The sequence below is a fragment of the Lithobates pipiens genome, unplaced genomic scaffold (assembly GCF_037356315.1).
Source record: "Lithobates pipiens isolate NorthernLeopardFrog02 unplaced genomic scaffold, aLitPip1_a1.2 Scaffold_13, whole genome shotgun sequence".
Lineage (NCBI taxonomy): Eukaryota > Metazoa > Chordata > Amphibia > Anura > Ranidae > Lithobates > Lithobates pipiens.
In genome coordinates, this window is record NW_027507718.1 from 127,035,510 (window position 1) to 127,051,674 (window position 16,165).

Genomic DNA, 16,165 nt, shown 5'->3' on the forward strand with positions numbered 1-16,165 from the left:
GTAAAAATCACAGAGGTAATCAAATACCACCAAAATAAAGCTCTATTTGTGGGAACAAAATGATAAAAAATGTGTTTGGGTACAGTGTTGCATGACCTGCAATAGTCATTCAAATTGTGACAGAGCTGAAAGCTGAAAATTGGCTTGAGCAGGAAGGTGCGTAAGTGCCTGGTATTGAAGTGGTTAAAGAAAAGAATACAGTCCCTACAGTCAAACATAGTCGAGGTTAACATGTTTTGGGGTTGCTTTGCTGCTTCAGGCACTGGATGTCTTGACCGTGAGCAAGACATTATGAAATCTGATGACTACCAAATAATTCTGGGGTGCAACGTAGGGCCCAGTGTCAGAAAGTTGGTTTAATGCCGGCCATACATGGTTTGAATTTCGAAAGAATTTTCTTTCGAAAATCGTACCTAAGAATTTTCGTAAGAATTTCGCACCATTAGTGGGCTGCAACAACAGCCGATTTTCGTGTGGAAATCAAATTTGAGCAATCGGACCTGTTGGAAATTTTTGGAAAAACGAATGATATTCTAATCAATGATGGGAGAATCGTGCGAGAAATGTAATAAGAAAAGAAAATTTACAGAGAGAAAAGATTCCCGGTCACGAAAATTCTTTTCTGTAGCAACATGAGGTGAAATTGAAGGCTTGGTCGGCCGAAATTCGAAAATCAATGGTGGCATGATCGAAACACAAAAAAACAACTTTCTGATTTTGAAAAGAAAATTCGTTCAAAATTCGACCATGTATGGCCTGTATAAGACAAAGCGCTAGTGAGTACTGAACTGGCCAACAATGGGTCGAGATCTAAAGCACCTGTGGCGAGATCTCAAAACAGCTTTTGGGAAACGTAGAGAGGTGTAAGAAACTCATTAATGGTTATCGGAAGCAATTGATTTCAGTTATTTTTTGCAAGAGGTGTGCTATCAAATATTAAATTAAGGGTGCCAATCATTTTGTCCAGTCCATTTTTGGAGTTTTACATGGAATTTATTTCAGATTTGGCTTTTCGTTTCTCTACTGTTTTTGTGTCATTCCAATACAAACAAAAGAAATAAACATGAAAATGGCTAAACATTTGTAATTACAACAATTTTCTGGGCAAAGTGGTACATTATCTGACAGCAAGGCAGGGGTGCCAATATTTTTGGCCATGACTGCATATATAGTTTTATTTATATATATATATATATATATATATATATATATATATATATATATATATACTTCTGACATTTGTGTAACAAATGTTTTATAAATATACTTCTAAGCATTTAGAGTTCTTAAAATATAAGATATAGCAGAACTAAATATCACCAGAATTTTTCTAAGAGATTAATTAGCTTCATCTAGTAAACAAAATGTGGTATAGTTTTTTGAAATTAGGCTTGTTAAACTTGCACTAATGCTTCTGACATTTGTGCAACAAATGTTTATGAATAGACCCCTTAGTGTGTTTGTTAAAGAGGGAGTCCACTGAAAAAAATAATATTAAAAGCCAGCAGCTATAAATACTACAGCTGCTGACTTTTAAAAAATGGATACTTACCTGTCCCAGGATCCAGCGATGTCGGCAGCCGAGGCTGATCGATCACTCGGCTCTCGGCTGCTGCCGCCACCATTCTAGGTGAGGGAATCAGGAAGTGAAGCGTTGCGGCTTCACTTCCCGGTTCCCTACTGCGCATGCGCGAGTCACGCAGCGCAATGGGAATGGTCCGTGCTGTCTCTGGGACCCGTGTGTGTTCCAGCAGACAGCGCAGCGGGACAGGAAAAAGCATAGACTTCCGTGGGAGTCTATGCCCGGAAGTGGGTGCAAATACCTGTCTTAGACAGGTATCTGCACCCCCCTTCCCCCTGAAAGGTGCCAACTGTGACGCCGGAGGAGGGGAGGGTTCATTTGAGCGCAAGTTCCACTTTAGGGTGGAACTCCACTTTAAGTCAAAATTTTTTGCTTGGTTTTTGATAGATTGGGGAAAGGTTAGTGCCCCTGTCACATTTTTACTGCTATCTTAGGATCTGGTTGGGAAATCTCCCCCCACTTCTCATTCTGCTAATAATGATTTACCAGGGATCGCTCCAGCAGCAACATAGACAGAAATAAAACCATCAGATTTTAACAGTTTTTGTTACTATCTTTATGTCATATATCTCATGATACCAAGAATGCTAAAGGATACTGAAGAAGTTTAATGTTTAACATGTTTTTACCCAAGTTCCCCTTGAATTGTATTTACATTTAGGGGGAATACAACATTAGGATACAATCCCCTAAGTATGTGCATCATATGACTTATGCAAATCTATAATGAAAAATGAGATGCTTACAGAACATAATCCGGCACCACGTGAGGCTTTGGTCGGTGACCTGCGGGGATGGAGCGATTAAGAGCTCCAGAGTCACTGCCTTTCTCTAAGAAATGGATAGTTTTGGTGACTTTTCCTTTCACGTCCTCTAAATGCTGAACTTCATCTTGAAACATTATTCTTCTTGGCTTGTCCATTCTCTGTTTGAGAAGAAAAAATTACAGGAAGGGGAGACATAACATGTAACTTATGCTCTATTACTATCTACTCTAGCAAAAAAAAAAAAGTAATAAAAAAGCCTAAAACACAGGTTAGCATAATTCTAATTATAGTAATTATTTGTAAATGTGTTTGGTTTCTTTGTGTGTTAACAGAAATTTACATCATGCTGCTTTTGCAACAAACATTGGTCTATAATGGAAAACACACACAAACACATGCATTAGGTCTCTAGTACCATTATCAGATGCCATGGCTTTGTTATATATGTAGTGACTAATATGAAAGCTGCTAGGTCTTGAGGGGACTTCATTAGAAGCATCAGCTCTTGGATACACCAAAAAGGTCAGAAATACAAGCAGGGCCACCAATAGGCATGGTAAAAGGAAACCTTAATTTGCCAGGCCCACTGCCCCCTGTGGGTGGCCTCAGTATCACAAGGGGCCCTGGCTCCATCATTTCTAAGGGCGGGCCAGTGGATTCTACTCGAAACTCTGAAGGAGAATAAGAAACTCTGAACCCTGCCCACCAGCCACCTAGTCGACTCTCTCCACAGAAAGGAATTATATATGTGTATGTTTGTGTGTGTCTGTGATTGTGATGTGTGTATGTTTGCTCATGTGTGTGATATGTATTTGCTTTTAACTGTCTGTGTGTTTCAGCCCACCAGCCCAGTTGCTGACAGAACTTCTCATCTCCTCCTGGATAGCCGGGGCTCCACCTGACACGAGAGGCCCCTGTGTATGGATTAAAGTATCTACTGCTGGCTTTCATCTTTTGGGGCTCTGAAAGATAAAGCTCATCACATTATAGGGGGTGCTGCAAGCTGAGTTTTATATATATGTTGGACCCTGCACTGTGTTTTTGCTGTGGTACAATGTGCATAACCACCTAATTTTTCTCCTTTAGGTAACAGGGGTATAAGCAGGTGGCTACTTGGTGGGTTACCAATAGCTAGACAGTATATACTGCCCAGGTAGGGAGAGGATTAGGACAGGATCTGCGTTTTCCAGGACTTAGTAGGTTCTGCCCTCCACTTTGGTCTGTACAGTATCTCACAAAAGTGAGTACACCCCTCCCATTTTTGTAAATATTTTATTATATTTTTTTCATGTGACAACACTTTGCTACAATGTGAAGTAGTGAGTGTATAGCTTGTATAACAGTGTAAATTTGATGTCCCCCTCAAAATAACTCAACACACAGCCAATAATGTCTACACTGCTGGCAACAAAAGTGTATTCAGGGACCGCATAGGAAGCTAGAAGGTACAGTTCCAGGAGTAGAGGTAGCCTGGATTGAGACTTAGCTACCACTCTAAAGGGACACACCCGCAAGGGCCTTACCAAGTATGGATCTCTACCTGCAAAGATATGCCTGGACAGTCCAAGATAGCTGTGAAAGTAATTTATAAAAGACTGTGATGGTTGCATTCGTAGAGCTTAAGTAAGTATTTTAAACGGTTCTAAGCCTGGTCTGAAGTTATTTAAAGGGGTGCATGGTGGTACATGGCATATCAGTATTACAGGGCTTGTAAAGCACACACATGGTAGAAGAGAAAGGCCAACACAAAAGGGGTTAAAAGGCAGAAGAGTTGGGGGAAGATTGTAGTGCCACAGGTAACCATAGTCTGGTGGGAGCGTACAGTAGCTGGGCAAAAAAGTGTGGTACCTGGTATAGGTGACAGGCCCTCCGGTAGCAAGGGAGTCAGAGTTCTGGCTCCCTCCCTAGTGGTAGGTTATCCCAAAGTAACTGGGACCAAAATCATGGTATGGTGAATTCATGTACCTCGCTGCATGGTACGGGAGAGTTAAGTAAGTGCACACATGCGGTCCACACTAATGCACAGCAGGACCCCATTCTATCACTGGAAGTGAGGTGGTAGAGTTACACTGGACTAGTGGAGAGAGGTCAGCGATGTCCCTTCTAAATGCAACATTCATCAAGCAAGGTGTTTAGTAAAATGGGACAGACAGACTCTGTACATCACATTACTGTAAAATGTCCATATAGTTAATCAATCACCAGTGGAAAATCTTCATGTGAATGACTGGATTAAGACACACAAATTATATTTTCTCTCCAGTAATGCAATGTGCTCTTTCCCATCACCAGATAAGTAAATTGGCTCCTTACCAACTCCAAGCGACCTCCCGTTACAGAGGGTCACAACAGGCAAAATGTGATCAAATGGGTATCCAGGTTGCTGTTCCCCTTAAACGATCCCAGATCCTTCACAAGATGTGACTATAGCTGTTACTCCATATATCACTCCCGGCTCAATGTAGTGTCATATAGGGAAAACATAGGCTCCAAATAGTGTAAAACCAACGACTTTAATTCAAAATCAAAAAATATATGCACTTACATGAAAGAGTTTAACAACAGGCTCGATAAGAAGCGTGCGCCGGCCGGACACACGCCAAAAAACCAACCCGTCCTTCCTGGTGTATGACAAGCGAACACGACTGGGGTGACGTCAACACGTCGCTCCACCCTACGCATTTCGTAATAACTTACGTCGTCCAGGGGCCCCCCCAGTCGTGTTCGCTTGTCATACACCAGGAAGGACGGGTTGGTTTTTTGGCGCGTGTCCGGCCGGCACGCTTCTTATCGAGCCTGTTGTTAAACTCTTTCATGTAAGTGCATATATTTTTTGATTTTGAATTAAAGTCGTTGGTTTTACACTATTTGGAGCCTATGTTTTCCCTATATGACACTACGTTGAGCCGGGAGTGATATATGGAGTAACAGCTATAGTCCCATCTTGTGGAGGATCTGGGATCGTTTAAGGGGAACAGCAACCTGGATACCCATTTGATCACATTTTGCCTGTTGTGACCCTCTGTAACGGGGGGTCGCTTGGAGTTGGTAAGGAGCCAATTTACTTATCTGGTGATGGGAAAGAGCACATTGCATTTCTGGAGAGAAAATATAATTTGTGTGTCTTAATCCAGTCATTCACATGAAGATTTTCCACTGGTGATTGATTAACTATATGGACATTTTACACTAATAACAAGTTATATAATTATATGGACGTTATCTAGTGTTGACACTGTTTATATTATTATTTATTTGTTTTTTATTCTGTACATTATGCATTTCTAATTTTTGGCGTATATCTAATTTTTGGTGCATATTTTGTTTTGGGTCACTTTTAGTCTTTATATGATTTTTCATTTATTTATTCTCACACAGTGGTTTTTTTCTCTTTTCTTCAACACATTAATAACACTTAATTGTGTTTCACTTGAGAAAATTAATTTTGCACATAGATGCATATATACGTATATGTATCATCTGTTGAGGTGATCTCATGAGTATAATATTTGAAGTTTTTCATTCTTTGTTTGGTATACACATATATTCCGTTCACTTTGGGATTTTGAGGTTAGCGCAGTTTTTCTCTTTTCTTATGCTTATTTGTGTATTTTTGGTATACATCAGAACTGCAGCTTCCGATCATTGTTGTTTTTATTCCGTAGCGCAGTTTTTCCCCTTTTTTTCCTTTTACATCACATTACTGCACATGGTTTATAGCTTATTTTTAAGCCGGGGTTCTGCCTTAATGTTTATTTTCATGTGAACACGGCCCTGCTGGTACCAGGCATTGATGAACACGTATACAAGTGCAGAGGAGAGGTACCCCAGCAAGCAGGGCAAGTAGGCCCCACCCACAGGGTGCCTGCAGATTGTTATGCCTCTTTTGGGAAGGAATGGGGTCTGTCAGATAAGTTGTACGACATGCAATGATTTCTAACTGTGGCCCTGAATACAGTACAAGGATGACCTGGTTATGTATGCTATGCCATATATCACATGAATGGAGAAAGGCAAGGATCCATATATTTATAACTAGGTAAGTGATAAGCAGGGCCATCCTTAATATTGATTTGGCCCAGTACAAACATTTTCTTGGGCCCTCCCGAATCCACTTATCAACTATTTGTGGGTTCAAGAGGCAGCTTCCGGCCCTACAACAATGACTGGGCCCAGGGCAGCTGCCCCTTTTGCCCTGTGTTAAATACAGCCCTGGTGATAAGTATATAAGTGAAAACGCTTATTTTAGACTTTTGAGCAAGGCAGTGTGGACACTAATCTCAGTTGCACTGTAAGGGCCCTAAACTTGAACTATATGAAAAATCTATTAAAATCTAACATCAAAAGAAGAAGCTCAATGTATTTAAATGATTTTAATCAAATAAAATGCATAATATTCATAATATTTGCTGTATAGCTAGATTGTTGATGATTATTGTTTCTGCAATTCCAATATTATATAAAATATATTTTTTTCTATGAAAACCCTATGTAGAAATCTATAAAGCTTATAAAGCTTATATCCTAGGTTGTAGGCTCAGTTGGCCTTTTACATAGCTTTAACTTTTTGCTTATGTTAAATTTTTGTTTAGTTTATGGAGACATACTGTAAGCCTCGGTTCACACTATGAACCGCATGTGAATCGCACAGGAACCGCACCGCATTCCTGTTCAATTCATAGGCAATTCAGTGTGGTGTGATTTCAGGTCATTAATTTTGAATGGCCTGAAATTGCACGACATCGTACAAAAGTTGAGCGAGCACCTATTTTGGAATCACAATGCAACCAGATACAGGAACAAAAGTACCATGCAATCCGATGCGATCCTGTGCGGACAAACAAACTGAGATCTGATTTGGGGTGTCCGTAAGATTGCACTGACAACCGTTGAAGACTGCAAGGGCAGTGAGATTTGAATGCGGTGCGGAAAACGTGCACGTATCGCAGGGTTTCCCCTACCACATTAGTATGAACCTGGGCTAAAACATTATCAGCCACTGCAGACAGGAATTAAATGACTGCACTGTATATTAGGCAGAACACTAGACAGAAAATCTGCTCTGTGTAGGAAAATTGTTATCCTCATCCTAATACCACTTTTAGGGGTATATTTATAAAGCAGTGAATCTGACATTCACCAATCATTCACTATAGGTGAATCTTCCTGGTGCATGTGTTTTAAATTACATACATTGATTTACCACCATGGAAAAACAAATTCACTGCTTTATAAATAGGCTCCTTAGTGAAACGTCTTTAGATTTGATCAGGTAAACTGCTTAGCCTTGTGAGTCCACAGTTAATTCAGAGCAGGGAACTCATGGTGAAGGGCTGACACCAGGGATGGTGTATTCAGAGTTAAGTGAGGAAGAAAACCTGCAATACTAGGTCAATGACATGTACAGCAATGTGGGAGTAGACGGAACTGGCACAAAAATACATGTGCAGAAACATTTTCCCATCAGAGTAACTTCCAAAGCAAAATAAAATAAAAAAAGATTCTATGTGCTCACTACTCAGTAATAGTTTCTTTCTTTCTCAAGAAATTAAAGCAGAATTAAAACATCCAAAAACTCCCTAAATGTTATAATATGCCCAAACCATTGTGATTGATATGCTTTGATATGCTCTGCCATTTCAGTATACGAGATAACTTAAATCTGCAACTATAAAAGAATGCTTCCAAAAATGCTTGCACAAGCATTTTTCTCTATATATATCATTGTGGGTTGGTTTGTCTTTTCCTGTTCTGTAGGCCATGGGACAGGATGTATGACTTATGACTCATAACCAGAAGGCCTGTTGACCGTGTTAACTCATGATACTAACCCCCCCCCCCCTTTCTTTTTTTTTTAAACTTCTTTTTATTATTAGTAATTGTTACAGACAGGTATTGTACCCCCCCCCCCCTTTCTATTGGTATGTTGAACCATATATAAGCTGTAACACATCTAATAAAGGCAGACATTTTATGAATGCACAACCTGCCTCTCGTTTCATTTGGTGTCTACAGATATCTGAGGGCCCTGTTGGGGTCAGGGGCGGATCCAGAGTCTAGTCTCGGGAGGAGCACTGCCAGAAAATAAGGCTGCTTTCACACTGGGGTAGGTGGGCGTCGGCGGTAAAGGCCGCTAACTGGGCGGTTTTATCCCATTTATTTCTACTGAGACACACAGCCTCTATATCCCAATATGACATGTTGGTGCGGGTCCTTGAATAAACCCTGCATGCATTCTGGGATCCGCATGCATGACATATTGGGATATAGCGGCTGTGTGTCTCAATAGAAATAAATGGGATGCTGGCATTGAGATGCATGTAAAAATGTATGCATCCCCAAGCCAGTAAAAGACAGCCCTGCATGTCAGACGCATGTCTGCCCTGTGTGAATGAAGCATAAAGATACATTTTTCTGTCATTCTATATCATCATTATTATCATGATAATCACACAATACATGTGCTGTGGCTCAACACACCTGTACTGTGTGATTATCATGATGATAATGATGATGATTGGTAATTGTAATATGACACATGGAGGGGGTTAATGTACTTACTGATGTATTACTGACCAGTGGCAATTAATTAACCCCTTTGTGCTGCATTAGTGGCACTAGTGGCAGTGTTTATAAACCCCTTCATGCTGTAGCATAATAGGGGTTAATTAACATTGATGGTGCCACTGTCATTAATGCAGCACAAAGGGGTCAATTGCCACTGGTCACAAATACATGAGTGAGTACATTAACCCCCTCCATGTGCCATATTACAATTACCACTTCACATATTTGACAAGGTGTTAACTCATTAACATAGCAATGCCCACTGTAGCTTATTAACATAACAATGCCTTAGCTAAGTAAGTGATCACTCACTTACAGTGCACTGAGCTGGCTACAAATCCATCTTGTCTTCAATCCTGCGCGCCTCTGAAACGTGACGTCACACCAGCCGGAACTAGGAAGCTCCTGTCGGGTGGAGATCACTCCACCTGACAGGGAAGTGAAGTGACACTCGCACCGCTCTGCTGCAACTCTGCCAGCATGTAGCAGCGGCCTGTGTCACATCGATTCCAGACCTCCATAGTGACCCACTGGCCCCCTCTAAATGAACTGATTGGAGCCAGGGGAAGCAGCAATAAAGTCCCTGCAGCTGCATTTAGATGCCACGGGCAAATCTGGTGAGGTGGCGGAGGGAGAAAGCCTTGGAGTAAGTACTATTTTCTGGGAGGGGGCAATTGACCCGTTGCCCCCCCTGGATCCGCCCCTGGTTGGGGTACCTATAGACGGGTGGTCATCCAGAATACCAAGTATTTCCTTTCACTTACGGCAGCAGTTTTTAAAGAAATGTATTTATTTAAATGTATGTCTTTAAGATATTTGGACAAAGTAAAGATCGTGATGTCACTGGCCTGCCTCACCCCCTCAAGCGTTCACAGAAGGCTGCTACTACATGTGTTGCACAATCTACCAAATCAAGAAGTTATCTTTAGTCTCTTAAAGTAATCATAGCCATTGAGCAGAGATCTAACCCTCTGTACACCTGCATGTAACAAGTGAAACTAGTTTATATTAACTGAAGGCAGAAAAACAGCAACGATGCTTGTGCCATGGGTGACATTGCCTTCATCACAATCCTACAGCACGTTAGAATGCTATAATATGTTAATATATGGCTGGTTGCTATGTAAAAAAAAAACAAAAAAACATTATTTTGCTATACCCCAATTCCTATGCAATTGTAATAATTTTTACATATAAAAACTAATATTGTAAGGTAAAAGACAAATATCATAAAACAGTGAACGCAATTATGTAAGTGCAAATGAATTCAGGATTGAAGAACATTATTAAAATAATAACAGCTAAATAATATTAATGCTGGGACATGGGAGTGGGAAATATGAGAGACAATAAAATGATCATTTATGACCTTAATCCTTCCCCTCACCTTAACCTTTTCAGCCTGCCTTCGCCTCTCTTCGTGTCGCCACATTTTGAGACATACCAAAGAGCTGAACAAGTAAAGAAGCATGTTGAAGAAGAGAAAGGCTATAGCAGCCACTTGACCCCCTTCCACCCTACAGAATGCCACCATCAGTGGGTTGACAGCAAACATAGAGTAGCAGAGGCCACCACGATTTAAGTCGTTGACGTAAGCAATGCCTGCAGCCATGTACAAAAGACACATGACGATGTTGATGGCAAACTCAGTGAGAGGCCACCAGTAAGCGTTAAGAAGAATAGTCCGGTAGTACATGGTCAGACCCAACCCCAACAAGATCAAAGTTACCAGCCAAACCAAACTAGCAATAATTATTACAAATGGAGTCATTGGACCATAATAGCTGTAGCCACCAGGCAACGTTCTTTGGAGTTCAGTACCAAAGAGATTGTACCACTGGTAGTCCTTCTGGATATAGGCACATGTGCAGGCAAACACCATGCCACCCAAAATTAACTGTACTCCAGACAGGATCCTGAGCAAACCAGGCCAGGACTTCATGTAAGAGTATTTTAAGCTGTATGCTTCTACCTTTTCTCCATAGTTTGAGTTCATCTCACTCTTCCTTTCCAGAGAATCTGGAGCTTTCTTTTTTTTAACATAAGGATCAGGATTAACACTGTTTGATGATGCAGTGAGAATACCACTCTTCTTCTCGAGGGTGGAGTCTGTGCTAGCATCTAGTAGTGGTGTAATTGGTGGTGAGTTGTGGTCAACTTGCAAATTTTTCAGTGCAAAAGGTTCCCCCTTTGTCTTGCTTTTCCTAAAAAATCTCTTCCAGGAGTCAGGAACTAAGTGCCGTACAGGTTTCATGCTGTTGAGTTCCTGATATTGTGTATCATGTTGATCTGATAATGTTCCGACCTGCTTGTGAGCATCATGGTCATAGTAGTCAAATGAGAAACTTGGTGCATCTCCCCAGCTTGATGTTTCTGATGGCCACACAATTGGTTTTCTGTTCTTTTGCTTCTCAGCAAGTGAAGGGAAAGAAGACATTGCTGTCATATTAGTGCGTGTGACTTCATCTGAAATGGGGCTGATGTGTATCTGTAGGCTTCAGTTTTTTTTCCATGTCCCAAAGGATAAGTTGCTCTAGTTTATGAACCACGTGGTATGCATACCTTTCCCTCACAAATAGAAAAGGTCTGCAAAGAAATAGAACAATTAAAAATACGCTGGTATTTTGTCCCTGTTGTCATAGTACTAGCATGACAGCAAATAATTAACAAAATAATTATAGATAAAGATGGAGCACACAAAAAATAACTATCACATCACAATACACACACACACACACACACACACACACGTTTTCAAGCTTCCAATGAAGCTATTATATAGATGAGGAAAGGGTCTGCTGGTTGATGGAACTGCATTACATGTACTTGCTAGTATATTTCCAAAACACACAGCCAAATTGTAATGTAGGAGAAATGCTTGGTTTTCTGCTGCATACTAAAAATGCCTATGAAATATAAATCCTAAAAACAAAAGCAGACATTGCCAAATAGTTACTAACATGCACAGATTATTTATTGCTAAATTTCAGCAACAAAGTACAAGGGTTCTTCAAAAAGTTTCCTTACTTTTTGAATTCTTAACTCTTTTTTAACTATCTTTTTTTAACTCTTAACTCTTAACAATTTCATAAACAAAATACATCACTTTTACTAAACTGCAAGGTCAGCCGGCTTGCCAGACAGACTAGTCACATGACATTCTTCCCCTCCTCACCATTTTCCAAAAATATATAAAAGTGCGGAACCCCTCGTATATGTTAACACAATCACCAAGAACTCATATAAGCGTTAAAAAGATATATATTAATTTAAGTAAATTTTAGCATTTTTAAATCTGTATCTTTCTTCACAATAATATTTGGATGGCAACGCTCTATCCCTATGTTTTAATTGTACTTTTGCAATTTTACCTTGTCTCATGGACTTCTGGGACAACAAGTGATCAAATCAACACACATTATGTAGGTATGCTGCACATTTGTCACCATCAGGAAAGCTGCCTTGAGAAATGCTATGCGACCTTCACTGGTGTGCATATATGGAGGCTGGAAGTGGCTGGAAAGAGGCTGCAACAAAGCAACAGCACGTATATGCTCCAAAAAATATAAAAGGTGAACATAAATATTAGAAAAGGTTATGGTTTATGATGCACTTTCAGTTATTCAATTAGGGTTTACATCTACTTTAATGCGGTAGTAAAGTCCGCTTTGTGATTTTTACCTATAATTAGGTATAATGAATATCTCCTAAACATGCACCGTTTAGGAGATATTCACCCCAAATGCAGCTACTGATGTCATTGGTGCATCCGCTCTGAAGGTCTGGCATCTTCAGAGCTGCTTGCTGGAACCGAGGGCTCCCGCACACATTAGCGGGAGTGATGTCATTTGTTTTACAGGTTTTTTTTTTTTACTTCTGCAGCGGTATACTACCGCTTTAACGTTCTGGTGATTTTGCGTTCCCATATTTGGTAATCTTCCTGGCTTTCAACTTTACCCAGCAGGATACCAGGAAGCCCTTTGTTTCTACAACAGAGGTTAGGTGGGTTGACATTACTCTTGGCTCTATTGTGGAATCCTTGCATTTTGTAGCCTGTTCTTTTGGAACATGCAGTATAGCACCCTTATTCATCAGCTGCCACCCTATAGTAGGGTATGGCTTAAGAGGTTACATTACAATCACAGGGCTTGCAGCCCTAAAGTCAGAGAGGCCACAGTTGATGGGACTTAGGTAGCTAGGCAAGTAAAACCTCTGTTTTTATCGAGAATTGTTAGACAGGGTCAATTTGTTTTGTTTTTTGTTACAGGCTAGCTGGTAAGTGTGCTGGGTAATTTTTGTCTGTTACGATGTACATTGCCTTTCCATGTACACCTTACTTCAAATGCTAGTTATAGATCGGTATAAACAAGTGAGTCCAAGAGTAACAAACGTGACACAATAGTAACATTTTGAATGTTGTGTCACCAACTTGATCTACCTTATGCGACCACCACCAAAAAAATAGGATGTGCCCTTACCAAAGAGCATTGACCACCTATTACGGGGGGGATCAACATAGGCTTGAATGTCTGGAAAACTCCACGTCTGTGAAGAGGTTCACTCAACAGAAACTTCAAGCCAAACATCAGGCTTCTTTTACTCCAACCATAACATCAGGTCATGTACCCCAAATGAGAGACAAAAGCCACAATACTGTAAAACCTTTTTTACCAGTATTTAATGAAGGTAATGCTTTGAAAGAAGTCTGATAAGCGACGAAACCCGTAGAGGGATAAGGTAATTTCCTTGCATTGCGTTTGGAGAATCTACCTCTGTACTTTCTGTGTCCAGTACATCATCTTTTTATGTAAGTGCATTACCTTCATTAAATCCTGGTAAAAAAGGTTTTACACTATTGTAACATTTGTCTCTCATTTGGGGTACATGACCTGATGTCACAGTTGGAGTAAAAGAAAACTGATGTTTTCCCCGGTGGTGGCTTGAAGTTTCTGTTGAGTGGACCTCTTCACAGACGTGGCGTTTTCCAGAAATACAAGCCTATGTTGACCCCCGTAATAGGTGTCTACGCTCTTTGGTAAGGCCACAAGGTGGAGGAAGTTGCTGCCACAACATTCAAACTTTCACTATTGTGTCATTGTGTATTGTGTATGTGACTTTTAGACTCACTTGTTTATATAATTAATTTACTGTTTATTTCATTTAAGTGCAACATACTTGTTCACCTATATCATTTTTGTGATAATATCTCACTTGATTGTTGCAGCTGCAATTTTTGTTTTTGTTTATCATAAGCGCAGTTTATTTTTGATTTTTTAGTTATAAATTGGGGTGGTTGCCATCTTTTTTGGTAGTTGGGCAAGTAATCTACAGTCGGGTGAGAGGACCTTCATTGTCAAGACTGGAATGCTTGCTGCCAGGAGTCTATTTCCATGTAGCTTCTCCAGAAGACCCAAATACTATGGATATTTTCCCCAATTGCTACCAAAGTACTCTAGTTCCAAGGAGGTAGCCCTCCTGTGTCCATGAGCATAAGATCCCTCCAGCTGTTTGCCTGTGTTGACAGGCCGACAGGTACTGTAGTTGTCCGCATGTAATTGCATATGAAGCAGTTACATGTGGTTTAGGACATCTGAGTAGCCCTGAACACAAACTCTCTGCATCCACGGCTGCTCATCTGTTCCTAATTGCATGTACCTGCTTAACGTGCAGTTACATACAAACACCTGCTATTTCCTGTCAAACTGTCATTGTAAAGGCTTCCTGGCCATGCCTGACCACAGACACGTCCTTGCCGATGCATGGCCCTAACCGGCCATGTACATGAGATAATAGGAGCAATAAGCTTAAAAGTGAAGAAAAAAAATGACATTTTTAACCCTTGTCACCCCTAGGAAAAGCTTTCCGCAGTGGATTTTCAAAGTGAGTTTGACTGGTGTCTAGGTGGTGATATGCCATCTCTTCACTGCCAGTTTTATTCTGGAAAAGGCTACACCACTGCTTTGCAGCTGAGTGCATAGGACGCGGTTGCGGCATGGTTGCAGTGCCAAAAAATCTATCTGAGTGTGTCGTGCCAAAGAATGCAACAGGGGGTTTAATTTGTGCCGTGGCCATGAAGCAAAGCATCGCGGCTACAGCATGTGTAAAGTCCTAAGCAGCTATATTCCCTTGTTTAGGTGGATGGTCAGAGGGTGGTGAAACTGCAACTCAACCAACTGCTTTGATCACCTTCCCCCGGCCACCTGTGTGAACCAGCATATACAGTAATACGAAGTAAACTGAACTGGCAGTGCACAAAAATGCACTTACAGAAATATTTTTCCTTCAGAACAATAATTTTCTCGAAACTTCCAAAACTGGCTCCAGTCACCCACCGCTCGGTCATAGTTTTTTTTTTTTTTTAAGAAGACATAGACAGCAAAATTAAAACAACCAAGGACTCTCTTAAGGTACGGTTTTCTAAGAATTTATTTTATTCTCTCTGTTTGGTCTTTGCACTAGTCATCACAGGAAATACCAGCAATTAAAGGAAAAAACAGCAAGCTCATGTTGTAAAATATAGTAAAAAACTGAATAAATAGCAATGGTTGGTTTTGCAATTGGTTATACAGGCAAAGTGGCTAAGCGACACGGCTCTTGAGGAACACAGGCCAATCACAGGTTTGACCACCATTCTAGGGCTTTGCTTTTTAAAGACATTTAATATATTCTAAAAACATTCTCTGGTATAATATATAATTACTCTACAGTTGTTAAGAAGATAAGCAGCATGCAGCAGTAGACTGAAAAGAAACAATTTTACACCAAATAAAATATAAAAGATACAATAACATTTCATGTGATGAGTTTTCGAAAGTTAAGGGTCCACTGTGAAGATAAGGACTGAAGACAGGACTGAAAACTGAGGGCTAGGTAATGATAAAATTCTTATCTTACCTTACTTTGATTATATCTGAGACCCATTTTCCGATGGTTCTTCTTAACTTGGGAGTCAGTCATTACTAGGGAGAACAGCTATAAGTATACATGTTTAACTCCTGCCATTTGTCTCTGCCCATATTTCGCTGACAGGCGCTCTAGTCTCCTGGTTCAGTTATCTGCATGTATTATGTGAAGTCCAGTTATTAATTAACTGCAGACCAGGGAGCAGCCAAAAGGGAGGTATGCTGGTAGAGACAGCATTAGTATTTAACGCTGCAGCTCCTCCCAGATCCAAGACATTCTATATTTATTTCCTTTATTCCATTTGTAAGCAATTTTCTATAACCTTGGTCTCATTTGTTTGCAATGT

At 40.4% G+C, this 16,165-nt stretch overlaps 1 protein-coding gene across 3 annotated transcripts in view; it reads right to left on the reverse strand.

Moving 5' to 3' along the window:
• OCEL1 (occludin/ELL domain containing 1) overlaps nt 1-15,943 on the reverse strand; it is a 48,205-nt gene extending 32,262 nt beyond the window's left edge. The window contains exons 1-3 of one of the 3 annotated variants that reach the window (XM_077475541.1): nt 15,811-15,943; nt 10,889-11,502; nt 2,329-2,507 (exon numbers count right to left, since the gene is read on the reverse strand). In XM_077475541.1, coding sequence (XP_077331667.1) covers nt 2,329-2,507; nt 10,889-11,362 — 653 coding nt within the window. In that variant the 5' untranslated portion in view covers nt 11,363-11,502; nt 15,811-15,943. Of the gene's footprint in view, nt 1-2,328; nt 2,508-10,303; nt 11,503-15,810 lie in introns of all 3 variants that reach the window. The other 2 variants (XM_077475539.1, XM_077475540.1) reach the window with 2 other exon arrangements.
• Nucleotides 15,944-16,165: the final 222 nt, after the last annotated feature.